We start from the raw sequence: 26,569 nt of genomic DNA, 5'->3' as shown, positions 1-26,569 counted from the left end.
TGAGGCCCACAAGGAAATGTTTCTTGCCAAAGATCAGGGAGTGAGTTACTGATGGGTTAGATCGAGTTAAGTAAATATCAGGCAACATTTATGCATATATAATTTCTCTAAACATATAGATTTTAGTTTATCTAAGTTTTAGTTCAGAGTTCTATAGTTTCTTTATATGGCTTTTTGTTTTTTGGTACTGAGGATTGAACTCAGGGACATTCTACCTCTAAGCTACATCCCCAGCCCTATTTTGTTTTTTATTTCGAAACAAGGTCTCACTAAGTTGCTGGGAGCCTTGCTAAGTTGCTGAGGCTAGCCTCGAACCTGCAACCTTCCCGTCTCAGCCTCTGCAGTCCTGGGCTTACAGGCAGGTGCCACCATGCCTGGCTGGAAGACGGTTATTTCTAGATATAGGAAATGCCGGCCTCATGAACTGACAGCCAGTGAGCCATGCACAGCCTGTCCCTTGCAGCGCCACCCCCACATTCTCTTTGTTCATTCATTGTATTAACCTCTGAAATGAAATTTTTCAGATTAACCCGAAGCAATATTTACAGTATTTTTATGTCTGACTCAAAAATAAATGTCACAGATTAGCTGTATGATGCAGCTCACTGGAGCCGGCGAGCTGCCGTGAACACAGGGATGCAGCCCCGGAGGACGCGGTGAGGGGCGTGTGCTCGCCCAGCTCCTTCTTCCGGCACTTCCCAGCTCAGCTGGACTTCCCTCCTGGGCCACTCCTAGCCACCTGTAAAGGAGGAAAGCCTAAAGGACATGGTGGCGCTCAGACCTGCCGAGGCACTGTCCTGTAGAAGTGGCCTCAGCTGACCCGATGCGGCCCCAGGGGCTGACTGGCTGGCTTTCGCTGATGCATCCATTCCCCCCCCCCCACCCATCATCCAGCAAAGCCCTACTAAGAGCGAAAAGCAGCGGGGACCCACCCCTGGGGGACTTAAGCTGAGGTGGGGCAGGTGTTGGTCAGAGGCTCCACTTGTAATTCCCGGTCTGGGGGAAGCTGCTAGGAGAGGGTCTTTGGAGAGAGCACTCCAGGTCCTAAGGAGAGAAGAGCCCAATAAGGAAAAGACAGGACGGCGGTGTGGTTGGAGGGCTGTGAGGGGAACAGAGCCAGACTAGACAGGTGGCGGGGGTGTGAGCAACTGGGAGGAAGCTATGGAAGAGGGAGAGGGTGCAAATGTAGGACCAGCTGGTGGAAGTTAAGCTGTGATGGGTTTCAACTCAATATAGAAGTAAAAACTTAAACAGGAAGAACGGAGAACCACGGGGCGTCGTGTGTTTTGTATCGCCAGCAGTGGGTATGGAGAAACGAGAGTTATTTTTCACTTACCTGGTAGAGGATGCTTGATCACAGATAATAGGTTGGACACCAGATGGTTCTTAAGTCTTTGGACCTAGACGTCTCCCAAAGTCTCTTCCCACTCAGAGAAGGTGCAGAGATGAGGCGGTTTCCTGGGCGTTTGCAGAGGAAATGCCTCTTATTGGCATCCAGCGGTGGGAAGTGCATCTGCCAGGCTTCCCAAACTGGCTGGGAGAGAATCGCTGGCGGGATGTATTTTGGCTAAAAATACAGGTGCATAGATCTTACTGCTGGAGATGCAGATGAAAGAAGCCTGCATGGGAACTCAGCGCTTACATATCTGGGTGAAAAGAATTACGAAGCAAACTTTAAAACCTTTTTAGGGAATAAGAGAGACTAACTTCATGACATCATGGTGGGAAGGATTTCTCAAATCAGAAAAACAAAGACCATAAAGGAAAAGATTAAAAATATCTACATAAGAATTTACGATCTTCTCCATGATCCAAAGACACCAGGAACAAAAGAAACACAGCTGACTGGAAGAGAGTTTCTCTAATACACTAACAAAAACCGCTGGGTTCAGAATATAGAAGTCCTACAAATCATTTAGAAAAAGACCAACAGCACACAAAAAAGGGATGAACAAAGAAGAGTGAGTGTGTGTGTATGAGTGAGTGAGAGTGTGTGTGTGTGTGTGTGTGTGTGTGTGTGTGTGTGTGTCTCACGAGTACACTCCATGACTGAGCTACATCCCCAGTCCTATTTTATTTTTTAGTTTGAAACAGCGTCTCACTAGGTTGCTGAGGGCCTTGCTAAGCTGCTCCGGCTGTTCTCTGCGATCTTCCTGTCTCAGCCTCCCAGCTTCTGGGATTTCTTGCACTGCCACGCCTGCACGCCACGCCTGGCAACAAATGATTTAGAATGGGAAGGTCGTGGAAAAAAAATAGCCCAAATGGGAGGGCGTGGTGGCGCTTGCTTGTAATCCCAGTACTTAGGAGGCTGAGAAGGAGGCTCTGGGTTCAAAGCTGACCTTGGCAATTTAGAGGCTCTCAGCAACCTGGTGAGACTCTCTCCAAATAAGAAATAAAGTTGGGCTGAGGGTAGCCTGGAGGTAGAATGCCCCTGGGTTCCGTCCCCACTGCCCATGGTCAATAAGCAGAAGATGCCCCTTAAGCTAGCAGGGGAATGCACATTAGAAACATAGCTCAGTGGGATAAACCAACATCTGACCATGCCAGGGGCTGGCTGGGGAGTACTGGCACTCATACGCTGCTCATAGGAGGATGAGTTAGAAAGGAAGTTTGTCACTCGGTAGCATAACAATGCCCACGTCACGAACCTGCAGTTCCACTCCTGGACATGTAATCCGGGGATGTGATAGCACCTATATTCAAGGAGACATGTAAACGGATGTTTATTACAGCATCATTTAAAAATTGGAAACAGTGAGCCGGGCATGGTGGAGCACGCTTGTAATCCCCGCGCTTGGGAGTCTGAGACAGGAGGACCGCACAGGTTCAAAGCCAGCCCCAGCTACTGAGTGAGGCTCTCAGCAACTCAGCGAGACCCTGTTTCCAAATAAAGTATAAAACAGGTCTGGGAGTATAGCCCGGAGGTAGAAAAGATCCTGGATTCCACTCCCAGTACCACCAAAGGAAAAAAAAAATTGGAAAACAGTGGAAAAGTCCAACAATAGGGGAATGGAGAAACAACTGGATAGTGATACAGCAGGATACTTACTGTACAGCAGGTTAAGTGAATGAATTTGAGCTATAGGTAGCACCATGTCAAGTCTCAAAAGCATATCGCTGGGTGTGGTGGTGGTACATACCTGGAATCCCAGTACTTGGAAGGCTGAGACAAGAGGATCGCAGGTTCAAGACCAAACTCAGCAACTTAGTGAGACCCTGTTTCAAAATAAAATAGGGCTGTAGGTATACTTTGGAGGTTGAATTCCCCAGTACCCCCCCAAATAAAATCATGTTATTCAACCAAAGAAATTAGCTATAGGAAGCTATGCATGGTATGGCATTCATTTGTGTAAATTTTTAAAACATGCTAAACAATATGAAATTGTTTATGATAAGTATACAGATAATATAAATAAAGAAATATGAGCCAGAAGTATAAGTCCAAATAGTGACTGTGTCAAGGCAGAGAGAGATGGAAATGGGGTCAGGGAGAGGTGCATGGGAATTGCAAGTCTATCTGTAATGTTCATTACATAATTTTTATTATTCTTTATCTTTCAGTATTTTATTTCATAATGAAACAAATTAGAAGCCAGTCATGGTGGTGGATGTTTGTAATCCCAGTACTTGGGAGGCTGAGGCAGGAGAATTTCAGGTTTGGGGCCACCCTTAGCAACTTAGTGAGACCTTATTTTTAAAAAGTTAGAAGCCAGGCATAGTGGCGCACGCTTGTAATCCCAGCATTCAGGAGGCTGAAACCAGAGGATCGTGGTTCGCGGGCAGCCTCAACTACTTAGGCCCTCTGCAACTCAGTGAGACCCTGTTTCAGAATAAAGAATAAAAAATAGGGCAGGGTGTGTAGCTCGTAGGTAGAATGCCCCTGGGTTCCATCCCCAGATCCACAAAAAAAAAGAGAAAAAATTCAGCGTCTATAATTAGCGCTTCTTACACTCCGGCACACATAGGCACCCTGGGAGCTGCTCCTTAGAATGCTGGCTCTGTTTCGGGGCCCCAAGCAGGGTCTGAGGCCCTGCACTTGTAATGCGCTCAGGTCGGAGCGCCACACTGAGGCGCGGGGGTCAGAACCGTGGTACTCTCCTGCACCGTTCCGGCCACCTAGGAGCTGTCCAGAAGTGCCGCTCCAGATAGCATATTCCACTTTCAGGTCTGGGTGCAGATGGCAGCAGGTCTTGTATATCCTAGGAGAGAAACTTTGAGAACCTTGGGAAACAGATTTCGGAAGGAGGGATTTCCCCAAAGAAGTAGCTCTGCAGGTGTTCGGGGAGGCGTGCAGCAGCGGTGGTGCCTGCTCATGTCTTTTCCCTTACGTTTTCTATTTAACAGTTTTCAGTCATGCGTTCATAGATCCCATGCAGAGGAGCGTTTCCCAAACCAAATTCTACTCTGGAAAACTGTCTAAGCTAGTAAACCTGTCAGCCTTGACCTTATAGAAAAGGAAAAACCAATGTCGCTGAAGAGATAGTACGGGAGGGAGCCAGTGTGCAGACATTTCACTTGGCAGGAATCATAGTATAGGTAGCGTCTCCCAGGCATCCAGATGGTGGGCCTTGAGCTAAGTAAAGTGCGACAGACCCCCCCCCCAGGCTTCTGGTGTGCTGTTTTATAACTTATCAGACTTGCTACAGCCAGGTTGCCTTTCGTGCCCAATATTTTTATTTCTGGGAAGTCCTATGTACTGTGGACTTTGCCTTCCCATGGCACCGGAAAGTAAGCTCTATGAGAACAAGACCCACACTTCTCAGGTTTAGCACCTGGTGAGGTACCGGGGACATTGCGGGTGCTCAGTAACTGTTTATTGAATGAGTGAAAGAATTTCAACTTGGATAGTTTGTTTAAATAAACTTTTTTTTAAAGACAGTGTCTTAATTCTCAGCCTCCTGAGTAGCTGGGACTATAGGTGTTTACCACCACACCTGGCTTTTAATTAAACCTTTTATCTTGACATAATCGTGGATTCATATGTAGTTGTAAGAAAGGGCACACAGAGAGCCCATGTGCCCTTCATCCAGGTTCCCCCAGCAATAATGTTGTGTAACTGTGGTACAGTAGAGCACAACTGGAAATCAACGCTCTCTACTCCAGCGACCTTGTTTGGATTTTCCCAGTTCTGCTGGCGGTTCAGTCCCATGTATAGACTATTATTGCATCCATCACCACAGGAAAGGAACAGAATACCATCCCCAGAGGACCCCTCTAGTGGTTTTTGTAGTTTCAAGAGTGTTATATAAGGCCAGGCATGATGGTGTGTGCCTGTAGTCCTCGTACGTAGGAGCCTGAGACAGGAAGAGCCCAGGTCCTAGGCCAATATGGAGTAATTAGTGAGTCTTTCTCAAAATAAAAAAAAAAGAGGGCTAGGGATACAGATCAGTGAGAGAATACCTTTGGGTTCAATCCCCATTATAAAATGTGTGTTCGCATGCGAGCACGCACGCACACACGCACATGTACACACACATAAATGCCATCGCGTGGTATGTAGCCTTTAGAGACTGGTTTTTTCCACTCAGCATAGTTCCCTGGACACTCACTCAAGTTGTGTGTGACACTTACTTTTCCCTTTTAATTGCTGGTAGTATCCTGCGGTGTGGCTGTGCCGCCGTTGATTTCATCCTTGGCCCTGGGAGGGCCATCTGAGTTGTTTCCAGTTGGGTCCTATTGTGAATTAAGATGACGCAAACATTTTTACATGCTTTTATGGACATAATGTTTTGTTTCTCTTGAATAAATACCCAAGAATGGACCTGCCGGCTCATATGGTGACTGCATATTCTGTTTTATGCGAGTCTGCCATTTTCCAGTCCCCTCTAACTCCAAGCTACACCCCCAGCCCTATTTTTTATTCTTTATTTTGCAGAGGGCCTCACTAAGTAGCTGAGGCTGGCCGCGAACTGCCATCCTCCCGTCTCAGCCTCCTGAATGCTGGGATTACAAGCGTGTGCCACCATACCTGGCTGGAGATATAATTTTAAAGGCACTGAGCTCACGAGTGAAGGGAACCTTGCAGTAAATTACCACGAGACCACCAATTCTGTAGGAATAGATAAACCCCAGGGCATAGCTTTGTCAGAATCTTAGTGAATCCATAGATATTATAGAAGAAGGAATGCATTTCAGAAGGTTTGACAAAAAGAGGATTAGAAGGTCCTCTGTGAGGTAGTGCATGCTTGTAATCCCAACTGCTTGGGAGGCTGAGCCAGGAGGACCCCAAGTTGAAGTCCACATTGAGCAATTTAGTGAAACACTCTCAAAAATTTAGAAAAAGGCCAGACATGGTGGCATATGCCTGTAATACTGGTATTTGGGAGGCTGAGGCGGGAGGATCTCAGGTTCCAGGCCAGCCTCAGCAACTTAGTGAGGCCCTTAGCAGCTTAATGAGACTATGCTTCAAAATGAAAAACAATAAAAAGGGTTAGGGGTGTAGCCCAGAGGTAGACTCCCTCTGGGTTCAATCTGTAGTACCATAAAAAAAAAGGGCTGGGGATGTAGCTTAGTGGTAAAAATCCCCTGACTCGGTCCCCAGCACACACACACATGAAGTGTTAAAATGAGGAAGATGATTGGGTAAGGATGGGTACGGCATCAGAGGTATGAGGTGTGTCAGAGAGGACACTGCCGGGGGCGGGGTGCACAGACCCAGCTCTGTTGAGGTGGAGCACAGGAGCAGAGTTCCGCATTCACTCACAGCCAGCTCAGCCAGCGAGTACTTAGGCAGGCCACTGTGACAGGCGCTCAGGAGCGGCGGGCAGGGTGCTGGCCAAGATAGCAAGGTCCTGCCAGAATAACCAACTTAGTGGTTATTCTAATCCAACAGCAAGGATGAGGAGTCTTCCTGGACTCCATTTCTTAACTTAGTAGCTACTCTTCCCGCCCTCCCCCTCCCCTCCCCTCCTCTCCCTTTCTCTCTTTCCCTCTCTCTGTCCCCCTCTCCCTCTCCCCTCTCCTCCCCACCTACCTCCCCCACCTCTCTTTGTGGTACTGGGGATTTAACTCACGGGATTCTACCTCCAAGCTACACCTCAGCCCTATTTTGTATTCTTTATTTTAAAACAGGGCCTCACTAGGTAGCTGAGGCTGGCTGCAAACCTGCGGTCCTTCTGTCTCGGCCTCCCAAGCCCTGGAATGACAAGCGTGCCCACCACGCCTGGCTGTTAATCTCTTTTAGTCATGTCATGAGATAGCTATTCCTTTAACTGCTATAAGGCGAGGAGATGGGCTCAGAGCGGCTCAGCACCTCGCCTGAGGTCCCAGAGCAGTGGGCGGTAAAGCTGAGATCCAGATCTATGGCTGCCCGGCCACTTTGTCACGTTGCGGTCGGTGCACCTCACCTCCCAAACACAAGAGGCGACAGGAAGGCATCTGAAGAGCTCTGAGAATCAAGGCGCTCCAGTTTCCTGGGCCCTTCACTCTAGAAACGCACCTGTGTTTCTTGCGTATCGGCATCTTCAGTGCCTTCAAAAGAGAACTGAATTCTTCCGTTGCACCCTTAGAAGTTCATGGACAATCGCCGTCTCTGCTTTCCTGTGTCACTTGAAGCATCTTCAGAAGGTGAGACAACCGGGCCCTTATGCTCTTACATCTGGGCCATCAGCTCTTTCCGAAGTCTCTGGGCTCCCTCCAAGCCCAAATCTATAACCTGGTGCAGCTAAAAGCTTCGGTGGCCTTTAACAGGGGATCCCTCGTCTGCCCCTTGCTCTCTGCTGATGGGGCTGAGGCCGTGTCCTAGAGCGCCTGGTGTTGAACTCTCCTGGTGGTGTCTGTCGCTTCTCACAGATTGTCTCTGCGAATCCAGAAGAGTCCTCATCGTTGCCTTTGGCTTCAGCCCTTCCACTGGGGCTGGGCAATGTGGACGCCTGACTGAGCAGGGTCTGGCCTGGCCTGTGTTGAGGGTCAGCACTGAGCTCCAGGCCCGTTGAGTGATGGTCTCCCTCTCCAAGTTGGGCCTCCCCTTGAGGCTGTCTGACTGTCTGACTCCCTTTTTTCCTTACTCAGTTTCAGGAGTTCTTGTTTCTTCGGGGGATGTTACCCTGCTTTCTAGGAACCTGATTTATATAACAGCAATTGACTGTCTAGCCTCTGCGTGCAGCCAGAAATCCTTGTTCCCATCCCAGACCATATGTAGAGACTTAACATGGAGGTCCTCCGCTCTGTGCGTGCTTGCAAAGTGTGATCCAGCTTCCTCACACATTAATTTGCTAAAACAGAAGGGTTTCTATTTAGAGCCCGGACCACATTGCATGCGGGAAGTTGGAAGCTCCGGTGCTCGCCTGCACCTGCCTGGCTCTGGGTGCGTGCTAGCCAGGTTTCATGGGTCTCTTCCCCCGTAATGGAAACAGTGCCCCAAGTATTTTCTAGGTGATATCACCTGCTAGGCCAACACTTTTAGGGAGATGTGCTGAACCAGGGTGCTCCCCAGCCCTGTCCTGGGAGCCTGCTGCTTAACCCAGGTCTTCCTTACTGCCCAGGAGAGGAAAAAGCATTTTGTTTAAAACTCTCTAAAAAGTTGGTAATCATCATTAAGATGGAGGACTACAATTCCCCAATAAAAGAATTTTTTTTTTAAAAAAAAGCTGGTAATCAGAGCTGGGGCTGTAGCTTGGTGGTAGAATACTTGCCTAGCACACACAAGGCCCAGGGTCTGTGCTCCAGCACTGAAAAAAGAAAGAAAATAAATAACGTTCATAATAATTTATGCCAAGCTCCCCTTTCTAGGTCTCTCTCTAGAAACCTGAGAGGAATTCATATTAATAATAAGAGCAATAATAATAGCTGACATTTTAACATTTAGAGTCGTTTTTATGTAATTGACATTATGCTTAGTACTTTGTCTGTCTTTTCTATTTATTCTTTATAACCTTGGTAAGTGGGTGATACTTTCAACCATGGTTTAGAGACGAGCTACTGCTGAGAGAGGCTGATAACCACGCAGACCGCCGAGGCAGTGCTCTGAGGGGGACATGGCGCCTCTGTGGATGGAGACTTGGTCCTAGGGCTTGTCCTTCCTTATAGAAAGAAGTGCTGCAGAATGGTTAACAGGTTTCGGGGGTTCCAGCAGCGTCTGGAAGAGCAGAATTTTCCAGAGCATTGTCTGTGGACCACCTGCAGCTGAATCCTCCCAGCTGCTTGTGAGGATCTGCTTGCTGGGATCGCAGATGTCCTGAACACAGCCTCTGGGAAGGGGGCCAAGGAAGCTGCATTCTTACAGCGCACCCTCGGGGAGTCTAATGGACTCTAAAATCTAGAAACACACTGTTGAGTATTTTCACCACAGAATGAAATCAACTATAGGGATTCATAAGGCCATATTAGAGGGGATAACTTTTTTTTTTTTTTTTTTTTTTTTTTGGTAAAGAGCCAGTTAATAAATAGCTTGGGCTTTGGGGGCCATGGTTTCTGCAGGAGCTACTCAAGTCCACTCTTACAATGCAAAAGCAGCCATGGGTGATCCCCAACCAATGGATGTGGCTGTGTGCCAGTAAAACTTCACTTTCAAAACCAGGCAGTGGGCCCAGTCGGTCCCCAGTTCTCCAGCGTCCGATGTAGAGTCATCCTGGCCCGCCAGCCCTCTGACAGCCCCCTTTTGTGAAAGTTATCCTAGCACCACTTTCTGTTACCTATGGAAAGCCGTGTCGATAAAGATAAAATTGCAGTTGTAATAAATAAGTCCTGAATCTTAATGACTTATAACAAGGCAAGTTAGTTCTCGCTCAGCACGGCCCAGTGTGGGTGTTCCTAGTTGGAATCGTCTATGTGGTCATGTAAGACCAAGGCTCTTTTGTGTTGTGGAAGAGGTACCCTCATGTCTGCCCACACTTCATTGGCCAGAACTCTTCTTCTTGGAGGTCCAGAAGCAAACTGATTTGTCAAGCCCATGAGACCCTTGCTCTCTGGATTCCCTCTATTTTCTTCCATCTTTGCTTGAAACCCATCTAGTTATCTCCAGAGCATATTACTTCCTCGTGAAAAACCTCACCAAGGTCAGCCGATAGAAGCCAGCACACGACTTCTGATTCTGCCTGGCCTCTTTCCCAGGAGCCGCAGCCTTGGAGAGAACTTGGTCCACCTTCTGAAGCACTGTAGGCATGAGTTTTACCAAATATTTTACTACTGTGTAACGCAGTTTGCCACCTTTCCCGTCTCCGAGATCAGTTTTCTCCCTGGCCTATTTTAGGGTGTTGCTGTGGTAGCACCCCATGCAAGACACCACCTTCTGTGTTAGTTGAGTAACACAGTGGCTTTGGCAGGTAAGCCCAATTCTACCTGATCAGCACAGCTCAGTATTACTCCTCACTCACACTGTATTCCAGTTGGGATGTGCTTGGTGCTGTGGCCTCCACACGGGCATTTGGAGACCCAGGCTTCTTTCACCTGCAGCTCTGCCCTCCTGCTGGTTCCTAGAGCCTCTCCATCTGGCCGCCACCGGGAAGGAGACTGCCTCACGGGGATGTACCTGGAAGTGAATCTTCTGCACAGATTATCTTGACCAGAGCTCAGTCACATGGTCACACATATCCAGGACAGCCGGACTGAGGGAATAAAGACCACCGGCCCGCTGGGAGGAAGGCAACAAGTAGCCGGCCTGGACGGCTTACGAGGGCGCTGTTAGACATTAGCTACTGAAATCTGAGAGATACACAACAGCTTCATGAATGCCACAGCATTTGCTGCGGGTTACTGCTGTGGGCCGGGCCTGGGCGGGAGGAGCGCAGAGCTCCCTGTGAAGGCCGCGACGCCGTCCCTTCCACTCAGAACCCTTGGGCTGGGCACCTGTGGAGGGAGGGCTTTGTGACATAGCTGCTTTGAGTGCCTCCGGCAACCCACAAAATGGACCCCGTAGAATCCAGCCTGGTTTCCACCGCGAGCTCGCTCTCTGCAGCGTACTGGATGGAACATCCCTGGAGGGGAAAGGCAGCAGATGGAAGGCTGTCTTTGTAGCCTCCCCTGTTGCTTTCAGAGGACGTTGTCTTCCCTCTGCGACGTGTCTGGGGAGGCCGTTGCTCAGGGAGGTGGGGCTGCCTTCATTCTTGTATTGGTTTCTAGCTGCTGGCAAAGTTGGGGAGCTGGCACCGCATCTTAGAACCCCCTGTGGTGCTGGGGCAACTCAGGAAAAGGGCCCCAGGGCCCCGGGTCTTTGCTGCCTTCCTGTGGTGGGCCATTTGCATAGAACTGCTGCCCAGGTGGGTTTCCTGGGTTTGGGGCTGGAGCTACAGAGGGGGGTTGAGACACAGTGCCCGACCTCCACCCCTGCACAGGCCCAGATTGTCCCCTCATCTCTCCGTAGCCCGAGGCCTGAAATGTAAGGCCATGGCGGTGCCTCAGGACTAAGAGAATGGGCAGAGAGGCCAGATTTGACAGACTGTGATGGACCACAGGGGAAAGTTCTTAAATTCTCTTGCAGCATCTTTGAGGGGGGGAGGGAATGACATCACCAGAAGCAGAAGGAAGCCTGGGTAGCATCTGGGACCCTCCGTCTGCCTTCAGTGATTCCCTTCTTACGCATTTTCAGCAGAGGGAGGTAGGACAACAAAAGGTTAAATTCTTCATAGAAGATGAACTCGGCCATCTCTGTGAAGTGGTGGAGGCAGAATACCATTAGACTCGCTAATCTCATTTCTCTCATGCTGTCTTTCTTGGAGCCTACCAAGCAGTGTCCTGGCAGAAAGTCAGTTCTCTGGATGCTAAACAGAGTCAGTCTCTTTCTGAATGTGCCAAGAGGGCTGTAATTTAGAAAATGTAGCTACCTTCTAAGGAAGGATGAAGAGGTACTGAACGCACCTTCCTTTGCTGCATGTTAGACTCCAAATATTTTAAATATATTAAACATGTAGTTTTATTTTTTCTGTTTCGTTAGTTGTTTGCATGATATATTGGAACCAAACTTGATAAAACTCTTTGTATTTCGTGGATCTCTGTTGGTTTCACCAGTGCTGCTTGGGGGTCCTAAATATACGAACTAGCCAATAAGATATGTGCCTTCTGAGGGCGTAACTGCATTCCGGATGCAAACGCAGCAACGATTTTGTCGGTTTTAATTGCTTTTCAACAGTGCGTGCGAATTTCCTTCTCTGAAGCAAGCCTGATGCGGTGGGGAGGGGGGAGACGGTGGGAGGTATTAGTTGCTGCTGCATGAAAAGCTGACTAGGCTTAGATGTTCAGTTTTTAGATTTTCCGTTAGTCCTGATTTTTTTTTTTTTTTTTTCGTATTGCCACATAAAAATCTTAAAGTGGGAGGGCTGGGGGAGTGGGGCCTACGGGGATTTTGGAGTTTTTGTCTCCTACTTAAAATATAGCCTTAAATGATGCTGGTTATTTTTATGTTGCATATTTGGGACAAAGAGACTCTTAAGATAATTGCAAGATCTGGTTCAGCAGCTTTGTCCCTTGCCTCAAGTTACTGAAGGGCTTCTATCCCCTTTGGTAATACAGAAATGAAATTATAAACCACCAGTAGCCTTGGAAATTTCAATCGATTCCAAATGACTAAATATTTAATTCAATCACTGCCTATCCTTCCAGGGATGACTCGGGCGTTTTTCTTTTTACCGAGGGCTCCATGAAAGCCAGGCTCTGCAATGGCTGCTGGGGACCGAGTCTGTTGCAAGGAGGCTCCCCTGCAGTGAGGAGCCCGGCACTGCAAGCCTGGTCCGTAGCAGCCCTTTTTGCAAATGGTAGTTGATTTTTGCAGAAGGTTTATGGCCAGATCGCTATGTATAATACTGATGAAGCGTTTCTGTTCCAGCTCTGTCTCGGAAGACCTAGGCTGTAGACGTGGGGATTTCAGTAGGAAACACTATGGATCTGTGGAGCTGGTAAGTGTGCGCTGTCTGCTCGGGGTGGTACGCTGATTTAGATTGAGAGGCGATTGCCACACTCGTCAGAGCTTCTGCTGTGTGTTTACTGTTAGACCATGTGAGTACAGGGTAAGGGTCGGATTGGAATAAATAAACCTCTGTTGAAAGACTGGGATGATTCGATCATCTTTGTGTTTTTACTGTTATGCACTTTTAATCTTGTGTCTTCCAATTTGTTAACAGTATGTTGTGGCTTGATTTTTTTGTTGTTGTTGTTAATGGGGTATAAAATTAAAATAATTTATGAATTAAGAAAGATAGCACTTTGTTTTTATATTATGTTGTTTCTAAAAGTTTATAGGTCTAGTTTTCAATGTTTAAATACTATTGAAATATATATATATTCTTATTTTCAGAACCTTTGCTTTTTGTGTATGTGACAGGAGTTAGAATATTTATGAGATCTTTCTGTGTTAAAAGCATACCAGTTGCACTAGATAAATGACTATAATAGATGATTGATGCCTGGAATGAAAACATTCACATTTTTCTCATGAGATACATTGGGGTTTATGTTATGACTTTTTAAAAATATGTTTTCTTTTAAAAAGGTATAATGAAAGCATATAATACCTTTACTTTTTAAAGATAGAATTGTGATTTTTTTAATTACATGAAAATTTTAACAAATTTCAGGAACACTTGTTATAAAATTCTACTTATTATCTCTACTCAGAGCTTTAAATCTACTATTACCAACTATTCACAAAAATAGGCTGCTTGTATTCATTACTACAGTACCCATTTATTTCTACTAATATCGGCTGCATTCTTACCAGGTTAAGTGGTAGAAAATGTATTGCCAGAGTTGTGTACCAGCGTACTCTACTTGAAACCAAACACATATTATGGTTTTGACCATGTCCTTGATCCAGGGATGAGTACACTAGAAAATATAAAATAAATAAAAGCTTCGCTTCTTGTTCTTAAGGAGTTTCCTGCCCTCTAGCTGGGCAGATAAGGTACATAAAATGTCTAAAGAATGAATTTCATCACATAAAAGACACATCAATTGGCTCCATCAAAGCCTGTTCCCTGTCAGCCCTGGTGACCCTGCGCCAACACAGACCCCACCTCTCCTTAAGGAACATGGGCACAGCTGTAAAGCAGAGTGGGAACTGGTAAATAGAGACCTATGAATAGAGCTTGGTGGGGCTGAAGAAGGGCAGCAGGGACCCGTTTCAGCCAGGGACCCCAGGGATGAGGCGTGGAGGGCTCACGGTGCCGGAAGGATGTGGGTGGGAGACAGAGAATGGACGGTAGATGTGGGCAAGCAGCGTGATTCTCGGCAGTGATGTGTTTGTTCCAAGGGCAGTGAGCAAATGGCCCTGCCGAGCAGAGTGAGGCAGCAGAGCTGGGTGGTTGCAGAGCCCTCAGGCTTTGGAATCCGACAGGCCGGGGTCTCATACCGCTCCACTGTGCCCAGTCCAGCTGCTTCGCCTCTGACCCAGGACCGACCGCTTCAGGACTTGGGCTCAAGTAATTCTTGAGCCATCATTGGCCAGTGGTGAGATCATGGAATTTGTTTGACCTGTTTTCTCATCCATAAAATAGGGATATTGATGTTATCCACCTTGTAGGGTTGCTGTAAGGATTGAATGAGATGATGCAGGCAAAGCACTTAGCCCACGGGCACAGCCCATGTCAACTAGTGCTAGCAGTAAGCGGGCATTGGGCGGCAGAAGGAGACGCCTGCACCGTCAGGGGAAGACGCGGAGCGGGGAGTGGTGTCTGGGAAATGGCATCGGCTTCAAAGGGCTCTGCAGACCCGTGGAGATCACAGCATTTTAGAGCAGCACTGGGAGCAGCAGCCCTCGAACTTGATCAGGCCTGGCAGCCGTCTGGAAGGCTCACCCAAACAGATCGCCGGGCCCCAGCCTCAGGGTTTCCAACTCAGTAGCTCTAGCGCTACCCCACGGCCCGCCTTTCTAACAAATGCCCGGGTCAGTGTTGCCGTGGCAGGTCCCAGAACCACACTTGAACCCCTCCGGGGAGATCGCAAGCAGGTCATCGGGTAGGCCTGGCCAAGAGCTCGTCACCCACGCCCTCGAGATTTGCCATTGGAGCTGAGCCATGCATATGTGTTTTGACAGTTGGCTTTTTAAAATGTCATAAGGAAGATTAATTTTAAAATTGCACCACCTTGCTCCAACTATTGTAATCATCTCCTGTTGATACGTTCCGGGGTGTGTGTGTGTGTGTGTGTGTGTGTGTGTGTGTGTGTGTTACTGGAGATTGAACTTGGGCACTCCTACCACTGAGCTACACCTCCAGTTTTCTCTTCTTTTTTTCATTTTTTGAGACAAGGTCTTGCTAAGTTGCCCAAGCTGGCCTTGAACACAACACCCTCCTGTCCTCAGCCTCCTAAGTACTGGGATTACAAACATAGTACCTTCCAATCTTTACGACTGTGAGCTTCATTTGTACATTGTTGCCGACTAATCTCAGTTGGGTCGTTATTGTCAGCTCCCGGTCAAATCCTCAGAAAGATGGGGCAAAAGGCAGGTGGAGTTCTGCAGAAACTTATCTGCAGCGATTCTTTCCTCTCTATGAATTCCTTAAGTTTTTAGGTAGGACGCTTTGGAAAGAACCTGAGATGGACAAAGGCTTCTTGAGCCAATGACACTTTATTACAAAAACCCCGAAAAATTTATACCCTTCACCAGTGAGATTAATAATAGGAGAAAAAAGAAAGGGAAGGGGGGCAATCACAGCAAAACAATAGTGAATTACATATAAACAAAGTAAATGATTAGTCCAGCATTTAAGAGATTAACTCCGGATCTTTCTTCCGATATTGCAGCAGGGCAGGTCCAAGGGCAAATTCCAAAGGCAATACAGGCACACCCAAGGCCCAGGGCTTGGAGAATACGCCTTCTCATGGAATCTTCTTTTGCTTTCTTTTTTGAGGTTTCCATCTATATCCATATGACAAGCATGGGGAGATATGGCATCCAGGGAGATGCGATGGGCGTCTCTTAGATCTCATCCGCCTTGCCTTCTGAAGTCTGAAAGCTTACAAAAACTCACAACACAGCTTGGCAAATAAGACACCACAAACAACACCATGAAGTTCTTGGATTTAGTTGTCAGATGTATTTCCTTAACTGCTGAACACTCTTTTTTAGACAAAAAGCCTATTAAAGGCCTATTGGTCTCTAATAATCCATTTCCTTATCACAAACCCTCTGCAACCTGCTTCTAACTTTCTAATTCCTTTCTTTCCCAGTTGGGACATTCTTATGATAAGCTCTTCTTCATGCAAAAATGCTTTTCTTACTCTTACGGTATTTCCTTTCCTTCTTACATATATACTTAAAACGTCTGTCCTTTATTTTGTCACTTTCATTTCTAGCCATGGCATTCTCCCTGTCTCGGGGACACTCCTACTAGGCGTAACGGTCAACAATCTTTCTCCTTGGCTCTATTGTATTTTGGCAATTAAGCTGTCCTTCAGTCAAATTGCTTTGAAGTCACACCCAAAGTTTCTAGGCAGGGTCTCAAGGGTAAACAGGGTTACCTTGAACTGAGCTACCTTACCGGAGTTAATAGCTTAACCTAAGTTAGTGATAGGAATGAGGGTTGGAGGCCATTTGTGATTACTGCAGCTGGAATGCTTATCACAGCATCTGAGTTCTGGCCAGTTTTTTCATTACTATTGAGCAGAGCCAAGGACGTTTAGGCAAATTATTAGAGATTTTATTTCCACGGACTCAATTTCATCATAGTACTGATTTCACATCGTTGGAGCAATTTGTGTAGAGAGTTAAAAGAATAATAGTAAAAGTGGGGGGTACTTTGGCCAGAGACGACACCTTCTTCTCGGGGCTTTTTGCCGAATTAACTATGTGGAGCGGGGTCTCAACACATAGATGCCGAGGCAGCAGGATGTCTTGGCAGTACATGGTGGTAATGAAATTCTGTATTTAATTTGCATTCTTTCTTTTTCATTTAACTGTGGTTTGTAAATGTCTTTTTCTCATACGTTGTCTTCAGAGTTACCATTTTAATCTGTTCGTGATAGCCCAACTTGGTGATAAATGGTTACCTCTGTAAGTTTCCCTCACTTTGTAAAATTAGGTTGTTTCTAGTTGTCCCTTGTTATAAATGAATGACGTATTTTCTGGTGGTTGGAATGACTGAGAAAAATGAAATAAGTGGAATTTCAGTTTTGCTATCTAAGGATCTCTTGAAATACTCTGGGGTTTTTTGTTTGTTTTTGTTTTGGGATACTAAGGATTGAACCCAGGGGCATTCTGCCGTCAAGCTACACCTCCAGCCTATTTATTTTTTGTTTTCAAACAGGGTCTTGCTAGGTTGCTAAGATTCTTGCCGGGTTACTGAAGCCATCTTCAACCCGAGATCCTTTTGTCTCAGCCTCCCAAGTACACTGAGATTACAGGTACATACCACCATACCTGGCTTTGACTCTGTTTTAAAAGAAAAGTGATGTTTTCTCCTACTGCTGATTAATAGAGTACAGTTTTCCCTTGGTATCTTCAGGGGATTCATTCCAGGACCACCACTGGATACTAAAATCTGAGGATGCGCCAGTCTCTTAATAAAATGGATATGTTTTCACATAACCCACATACATCTTCCATATCCTTTAAATCATATCTGGGTTATTTCTTTATTTTATACTAGGGATTGAACCCAGGGACATTCTACTTCTGAGTGCTACATTCCCAACCCTTTTTATATTTTATTTTGAATCAGAGTCTTGCTAAGTTGCTGAGGCTGGCCTCAAACTTGCAGTCTTTCTGTCTCAGCCTCCCACATACTGGAATTATAGGCATACACCATCATTCCTGGCTCCGAATTACTTATACTACAATATAAATGTTATGTAACTATTTGTTATGCTGTATTGTTAGGGAATAATAACAAAAATAGTCTATACCTGTTTAATACTGATGCAGTTTTTTTTTTTAATATTTTTGATCCACACTGGCTAAATCCCCTGATGTAGAAGCCAAGGATTAGGAGGGCCAACTGCATTCTTAAGTTAAAAACTGTCTTGTACGTTCTTTTTTCATAATATGGCCTTTTCTTTCCCTGGAATGGTGAGAACCACTGGGAACTCAGTGAGCACTGAGCATCCTTAACTTGTGGAAGAGAACTCACCCGCTCCGCATCAGCTGTCCCTAGAACACGCTGAGCTCCTCTCTGCCCCAGGAATTCTGCACTTACCAATCCTTCTCCCTGGAATGGGAATGGGCTTCCCCATGGCCGTCTCAGATGAAATGCTGCCATCTCGGAGAGGCCTCCCCTGACCACAAGATGCACGGTGGTCCTTTCCCTGTTCTCCTCTATCTCAGCATCCCGTTTATTTTCTCAGCAATGCTATCACACTCTGTATTTATTTCATTTATTTATTTACTTAACTCTCTGTCACCCACTACAGGTAGGGGTAGGATTCATGTGTGTCTTATTTATTGTTATATATCTGAACCCGGCATAGGCTAGAGCATATACTAAGTTCTCTTAAATCTTTTTTATTACTAAATTGATTTCTGGCCCCCTCCCAATCCCCAAGGTTTATATTTCCTATCATATTCTCTTCATTTCTTATTTTTTTCAATTTTTTTCAATTTTTACATATTTAATTTTCAGATTTTTTTTTCTTTTTTTTTTTTTTGCGGTACTGGGGATGGAACCCGGGGCATTCTACCTCCAAGGTACACCCCCAGCTCTATTTCATATTCTTTCTTTATTTTATTTATTTATTTATTTATTTATTTTTGGTGGTACTGGGGTTCCTGGAAACCCTTCTACATCCGGGTTACACTCCCAGACCTATTTTTATATTTTTTATTTGGAAACAGGGTATCTTAAGCCAGCAAGGCTGGCTTCAAACCAGCACTATCCTCCTATCTCCGCCTCCCAAGCGCGGGGATTACAAGCGTGCTCCACCATGCCTGGCTATATTCTTTATTTTGAAACAGGGTCTCACTAAGTTGCAAAGAGCCTCACTAAGTAGCTGAGGCTGTCCATGAACTGCGATCCTCCTGTCTCAGCCTCCCAAATGCTGAGATTACAAGCATGGAACATCACACCCAGTTGTGACTACTTTTTTTTTTTTTTTGGTGGTACTGAGGGTGGAACCCAGAGACTTTCTATCCCTGGGCTATCCTCCCAGACCTATTTTATATTTTATTTGGAAACAGGGTCCCACTAAGTTGCTGAGAGTCTCAGTAAGTAGCTGAGGCTGGTCTTCATTTCTTGAACTCTAATTTCACATTTCAAGTAGAATAGTATGGATGTGTTCCTTGTGGTTCAGGTAGCTAGCCCTGATTCAAACAATGGGGTCAGTGTGGTTTATACCTGGCCTTCTAGAACTGTCCCCTCAAAGAGTGTTGTTAGGGCAGATTCTCTCTGAAAAGAGGAGACAAAGTCAGTGCCAAAGAAGAGCAGCACCTGGACTTGAACCCCAGCTTGTGTCTATGCCCTTCTCTCATACGGCAAAACTGCATCTGGTGCAAATCCTCCCTCTGCTAGAAGACCCTTATCCCTGACACTTCTATCCATAAACAAGTACGGAGATGACAAGCTCCCTAGGAAATAGAAACCATGGCTGTTCATTTGCCGAACACAGTGCTTAGCATTGGCTCCTTAGTAAATATCAATTGATTGATCCAGTTTGGTTGAAATTGAAGAGTAGCCTATTAACCCATGACAAATAAAGGAAAGGAAAAGAGTTGTTGACTCACTAAAACGTATGTCATTAGACTCAGTAGGTTGCTGCGCGTTCCACCTAGAGTAGGTGCCGTTCTTCTTCTCGGTCAGTTGCGAGCCCAGCCCTCAGGGCAGCGTTCCCGCAAGGCACCGCGGTTACGCCGTCAGCCACTCTTCATCACTGTGTCCAGATCTGTCAGAAAAGCAGCAGACTGTTTGTAGCGTGTATTGATCTTTCCTCGGCCTTTGACTCAATGGGTAGGAAACCGACGTAGTGTAAATGATAAATGGCCTGGGCGCAGTACAGACCTCGCCCCTGCCCGGCCTGGCTGCTCACTCCTCAGCACCTCCTCTCCTCGATGCTTCTAGAAAGACACCATCTGCAGGCACTTTCAGATCGGGATGAAATGGGAGAATACTGTTCACTCCTTTTGAAACTTGCATTTTTAAATTTTATTTATTTATTTATTTATCTATTTTGTGGTACTGGGGAGGGAACCTAGGGGCATTGTACCTCCGAACCACACTGCAGCCCTATTTTTTAGTCCTTTATAATTATTTGTGTGTGTGTGTGGGGGGGGGGTACTGGGGTTAGAACCCAGGGGCTTTTCTACCTCCAGGCTACACTTCCAGACCTATTTTATATTTTATTTGGAAATAGGGTCTCACTAAGTTGCTGAGAGCCTCACTAAGTAGCTTTTTATCCCAGGCTGGGATTTGAACCTGTACGATCCTCCTGTCTCAGCCTCCCAAATGCTGGGATTACAACCGTGCGCCACCACGCCCAGCTTAGTCATTTTTAATTTTAAGACAGGGTCTCACTGAGTTGCGGAGGGCCTCGCTAAGTAGCTGAGGCTGTCCGCGAACCACGTTCCTCTAGGCTGAGCCTCCCTAATGCTGGGATCGCAAGCGTGCGCCACCACTTCCAGCCTATCTGAAACTTACATCTTAATGACTCAAACCTGCATTCAGATGAGCTGCGCCCATGCTCCCCTGCTCTATAGGAAAGAAATAGAGAAATGCTTCCCTGGGAGGCTTGGAACTCAGAGCAGCCTCAGAGTAAAACCGGCTTTTGTGTTATCTAATGACTGTCAAAGGAATGGTTGACAGTGAATTTGGTTGGCATCTGCAGATTTTAATATTTGATGTTTTGACTGTTTGGGTGCTATCAAAAGTTTTATAGGTAGTGATTTGTATTTTTGCTCAGACACACATTTGAATTACTCCTGGGAGACTGGTGTACAGAAAGACGATACTTTGCTAATGAGTGATTTGGCTGCCTGTCCAGCATCCCTAACAGCGCAATTTTGTTCTCTATTCAGAGTTGGTAGGCTTTTTGTTTGCAAGGACATTTAATGGGAGAAATAATATTCCATGTGGTATGTCCAAAATTGAGATATTTGTGAAGATATCAGCACATTTTCTCCAGAAGCGTCAAAACTTCAAGGCTTCCGGCCGGGCGTGGTGGCACACGCTTGTAATCCCTGCACTTGGGAGGCAGAGACAGGATTGCGCAGGTTTGAAGCCGGATGCGCTGGCTTAAGAGACCCTGTTTACAAATAAAAATATAAAATAGGTCTGGGAGTGTAGCCCGGAGGTAGAAGGGCTTCCAGGAACCCCAGTACCACCAAAACAAACAAACAAACAAACAAAAACAACAACAAATAAACAAAACTTCAAGGCTTCCACACTGGAGGACTGAAATCCCAGTGTGGACAGACGTTCTCTGGTACTGCTGGCTGTGTCTACGTCTTGGGTGGCAGGTCAGCTCACTTCAGGCATGTTTACTTGGAGCATTCACCAGCAACTTAACATGGTCTAAAACTGCCTTTGTTTTTTTTCCCTGCCTTTTTGTGTGATTGGTCATGCTGACTTTGAATTTTTGCCAGGCTAAAATTTATGGCAGCCATTTTCTGTGGGTAGAACTTGAGGACCTTAATAATATAATTATTTATGCATTAGACTGGCACCAGAAGCTTCTATTATGGTTCTTATTTTGTTGCTATTACTGTCATTAGTTTGAGCTTTTATTGACTGTGTGCCATGAACCAGTCACTGTGCTGAGTACTGGAGATGCGTTCACTCAGTTACTCCTCACTTACAACCTTATGAGCGGGGATCACTTCATTATCCATCTTGCTGGGTATCACTTGATTATCCATCTTGCTGGGTATCACTTCATTATCCATCTTGCTGGGTATCACTTCATTATCCATCTTGCTGGGTATCACTTGCTGGGTATCTTGCCACAGATGCTCACAAGTCGCTTGTGGATATTGACTGTGTTCCCAGTTACCGATGGTCTCAGAGAGGCCCCACAGCTAGCAAGTGGAAGAAATAACATTTAAACCCAGGTCTGTCTGACTCCAGGGGCCTCTGCATTTACCTGGTCTGTGAGCTTATGCTTTTATAGTATTGCCGCTTACAGGGTGTTTTCTGAGAAAATGAAACTGATTGTTACAGAAAATATTGCTGCCCTTAATCAACGGTATAGAGTATTTCTGCTTTAGTTTTAACTCAGCCATATAATAACCATTTAAACTGTTTTCTGTGCAAATCTTAACACAAGCTTGATGATTTTTTGTTTGGGGTGTGTGTGTGTGTGTGTGTGTGTGTGTGTGTGTGTGTGTAGGTATTGAACCCAGGAATGCTCTACCACTGAGCTACATCACCAACACTTTTTATTTTTTATTTTGAAATAGGGTCTCACTAAGTTGCCTACGCTAGTTTTAAACTTGCAGTCCTTCTGCACCAGCCTCCCAAGTCACTGGGATTATCCGGGTGCACCGCCATACCCAGTAAAATCTTGATTTTTAAGAAACATGCTCATAAAGAGTTATCCAAAGAGACATCCATGACTCAAATGGCTTAAATTTAGTTCCTGAATTAGGCCCAACCATATGATAGCTGCAAACACACTTGGCCTGCCCTCAAACTCACATTTCTTTTTTTTCTTTTTTTTTCTTTCTTTTTTTTTTTTTTCTTTTTTTCTTTTTGGTGGTACTCGGGTTCCTGGAAGCCCTTCTACCTCCGGGCTACACTCCCAGACCTATTTTATATTTTTATTTATTTGGAAACAGGGTCTCTTAAGCCAGCGAGGCTGTCTATGAACCTGCGCCATCCTCCTGTCTCTGCCTCCCAAGTGCAGGGATTACAAGGTGTGCCACCACGACCGGCTCAAACTCGCCTTCCTTGATTGGTTCCTTTAACTGGCTTTGATGGACGAGTGGAGAGCCACCTTTTGGGTCTTGGTGGTGTCTCCTGCAGAATGCTGCTCAGAAGTTTCCTCAGCCTGTCACACAGTATTTCCTTTAAGAGGACCTAAGAAGAAACTTTCCTTAAGTCCAAAAAGCACCGTGCTTCTGGGAAGCTGGTCTGTTACTAATCTCATCGTAGAGGGAGTCTTGTAAGTGAAAGCGTTTCTTCTTTGCGGTGGCTTCTAGAAAGCTCAGAAACCTATTTATGGCTTGCCTGTAACAGCCTTAAGAGATTTTATATCCTGCATCCTAATCTAGTGCTCCTGTTTTTAATTTATTTACCTGCATGCGATGCCCCCTTGTTCTGAGTGTGCTCTGTGTCTAATTGGTGGCGGGGAGGGGGGGTAAGCGGAGATTGATCCCAGGGGCGTTCTACCTCTGAGCTACATTCAAGCCCTTTTTATTTTTATTTTTATTTTTTGTACTGGGGATTGATCTCCGAGGTATTCTACCTCCAGGCTACACCCCGGCCCTATTTTATTTTTTATTTTGAAATGGTCCTGCTAGGTTTCTGAGTCTGGCCTCAGATCTGTGATTCTCCTGTCTCTGCCTTCAAGTACTGGGATTGCAGGCATATACCACTACACCTGGACTCTATATTTGATTTTAAGATATATTTCAGTAAGCTGCTTTAAATTCTTTTTACACACAAGGTAGAGTATAAATAAAAGATGATGTCTGCATGCAGCCTCTGGCAGCGTAACCCTCCACCCCCACTGACAGCAGTCTAGTGTATAGAGTGGTTTTGACTCTTGTCTCGTCCCTCACCTACTTTTTCTACAGTATGATTTTATGACCTATTTTCCTTGGACCAACAAAACGTTAGTAACACCTGGCCAGCCATTTGGTGGCCGTCTCGAGCACTCGCTCTGTGTAACAATGACGTTGGTAGCTGGCACACAGCTTGTACCAAGGGCACTAGCCCGCATACCGTAAGAGTACCCGACACGGCCGCCAGGTCTTCCCAGGCAAAATCAACCTCAGGAAGAGCCACCACCATGATACCCAGCACAGGCTTGGTCTCCACCCTCAAAAGCAGGCCCCTGCGTCCTGCGGCCACAGAATCTCTGGGTCTTTCCTCTTCACCTGGGGCTGTGCTCTCTGCGCCTCTGCAAGGCTCCTTTCTCCCGGGCCACCCCAGCTCCACTCATGGTCTCCGGCTCCTACACCTCCACGGGCACCCTGGGGCCTATTCATTGATTCCAGGGTCTTCACCTGGCGGGATATGGCACCTGCCCTATGATAAGAACACTTTCAAATCGTGATCAATGTATAACAGGGTTTATACACATATCACAGCAGAGATAGACACGGTGAGCAATTTTGATCAATTCTTTGGCACAGGAGATGGAGTAGAACAGCTCTGCCTTCACCACGGTTGCTTTGAGTCCGGGCAGATCCACGGGAGCCCGAGCACTGGCTCTCAGTGCCTGCTGGTCAGAGCTCTGCTGCCCGCTCTGCCCTCCGCTGTCGCCGTCCTGCGCCTGCCTCAGCCTTCACGTCTGCAGGCTGGCCTCAGCAGTCTTTGCCATCAGTTGTACAAAATCCCAGTCTGGTCACAATTATTAAGGTCATGTGCCTCTGCAGGCTGCTCTGGTGAGTAGTATTTTCAATTCTCCGAAAGTGGCTTTTAAAGAGAGCCCGTGTCGTCTTCTCAGTTTATGCGGGCCTTCCATTTGACAGTGTGCCGTGAACAAGCAGGGCTTGAACCCCTTGTCTTTCTTTTGGCTGTTGAAGATGCAGAGGTGACCTCCTGCCCTTTCACCATAGGCTTTGCGCAGGAAGAGCTTTGTGGCCTCAGAAGTGCAGCCTTCCCTGGCTGGCCGGGCCGCCAGGCGCCTCCCGCAGCTCTCCCTGGGCAGGGACTGCGGGACTGAGCACGCCTGGAAGCTGCTCTTGGGTCCCTTGACTGAGCCCCCTCTGCAGCTTCCTCTGTCCCTGGGGGCAGATCCCCGCGTGGCAGGCACCTCTGTTCCACAGGCGGAGCAGCCACTTCGCCCTCCTCCTGGGGAGGGCCGTCTGGATTAGTGTGTGCCCCCTTTCTTCCACTATGTGAAGTTAGGGAAATCATGCAAAGAAAGAAACTCCAGTGCCCCCCCCCCACTGCCTTACCAAAAGGGCCCACCCACAGCGCTTCTGTGGAGCCCTGAGTAATGTTTTTACATGGGATGGTGTTTCTCACTAGATAAAGCAGTTGCTTTGGGGGCCTTTCTGTGTAAGGAAAGGCTCCTCTGCTTTTCGGCCTCGGCGCTCTAACTGGCCTGTTGGGGTTATCGCTGCGTTGCAGTCTTTTAAACAGAACTTCGAACTGCGTTCACCCCATAGATGCGAAAGCTTCCTCATGACGTTGGGGTGTATTTCCGCTTTCCCCGCCTCCCTTTTGGATCCCTGCACCAGTTCCACAATGGCCTCTCTCTCCTTCTTGCACTCCATTGAGCCCCTCTCACCAGGGTCGCCAGACACCCTCTTGCTACCAGATCAGCCGGTTGGAATTGGCGCTTCTCCATCTTTACTTACTCTTTGTGGCACTGGAGATCCAGCCCAGGAGCACTCTACCTCCAAGCTACACCCACCCGGCCCTCTTTATTTTTTGTTTTGAAGGAGGGCCTTGCTAGGTTGCCTGAGAGCCTTGCTAAGTTGCTGAAGCTGACCTCGACCCCACAATCCTCCTGACTCCGCCTCCCAAGTACTGGGATTGTAGGCATGTACCACCACACCCGGTTTCCATCTTTATCTGATATGGCCACTCTGCAGCACCAGGCCCTGTTAAAACTTTCTCTGATATACTCTTTAGTATACTTTTATGACTATGAAAATAATACATGCTTATTATAGAAAATTTGAAATATACTAAAGAGCAGAGAATATTAACTTCATCTTTAATCCTACCACCTGCAGATAATCACTAGTAAGATTTAGTATATACTCTTTTAGTAATTAAAATGGTATATATTTTATTATGCTCTTTTACTTAAAACCAAAGTATAACTTTTGAAGGCATAGATACTTTTCCACAAACAACTTTGTCTTCTCCTATCCAGATCTCTTCTTATTTATGCCTAACTACACTGGCTGTCACTTACAGGATAGTGAACAGCAGTGATTGTAGAATCGTAGGTACCCTTGTCCTACCTAGTCAAGGAAGCTTTTTAGGTGGTACGTGAGATGAGGGTATCTTTTTTTATTTTTGGTGCGCGTGTGTGTGTGCGCATGTATATGTGCGTGCGTGTGTGTGTGTTAAACACAGGGGTAGGCATCTAAACTATATGTCCAGCCCAATTTTTTTTTCTTTTTTCTTTTTTTGGTGGTACTAGGGGTGGAACCCAGAGGCTTTCTACCTCTGGGCTATATTCCCAGATCTATTTCATATTTTATTTGGAAACAGGGTCTCACTAAGTTGCTGAGAGCCTCACTAAGTAGCTGAGGCTGGCTTCGACCCTGTGTGATCCTCCTGTCTCCCAAGAGCGGGGATTACAAGCGTGCGCCACCACGCCCGGCCAGTTTTTTATTTATTTACTTTTTTGTATTGAAATAGGATCCTGCTAGATTGCTGAAAGGCTTACTATATTGCTGAGGCTGTCCTTGAACCTGCCACCTTCCTGTCTCAGCCTCCCACATACTGGAATCACAAGCGTGCACCACCACACCCAGTACGTGTCTTTCTTTAATTGTGGCACATCTGAAAATGTCTCTGAGTTACAGCTTCTATAGGAACAACTTGGCCTGCTTTACACTTTCTGAGTTATCTATCATCTCTTTCTCTTA

The 26,569-nt window shown here is 46.4% G+C and overlaps 1 protein-coding gene across 2 annotated transcripts in view; it reads left to right on the top strand.

Annotated features, from left to right (window-relative positions):
• The window catches only part of GARNL3 (GTPase activating Rap/RanGAP domain like 3), a gene marked incomplete at both ends in the record, with an annotated part of 163,494 nt that overhangs the window by 28,203 nt on the left and 108,722 nt on the right, over positions 1 to 26,569 (top strand). For both annotated transcript variants that reach the window (XM_080708491.1, XM_080708490.1), the window contains one exon: positions 12,758 to 12,827. In XM_080708491.1, the coding sequence (XP_080564617.1) occupies positions 12,758 to 12,827 (70 nt within the window). The remainder of the gene's footprint in view (positions 1 to 12,757; positions 12,828 to 26,569) is intronic.

Source organism: Muscardinus avellanarius (assembly GCF_963383645.1).
Source record: "Muscardinus avellanarius genome assembly, chromosome: 13".
NCBI classification, from domain to species: Eukaryota; Metazoa; Chordata; class Mammalia; order Rodentia; family Gliridae; genus Muscardinus; species Muscardinus avellanarius.
Note: the sequence above shows the minus strand (reverse complement) of the source record. Positions and strands in the feature narration are given on the sequence as shown.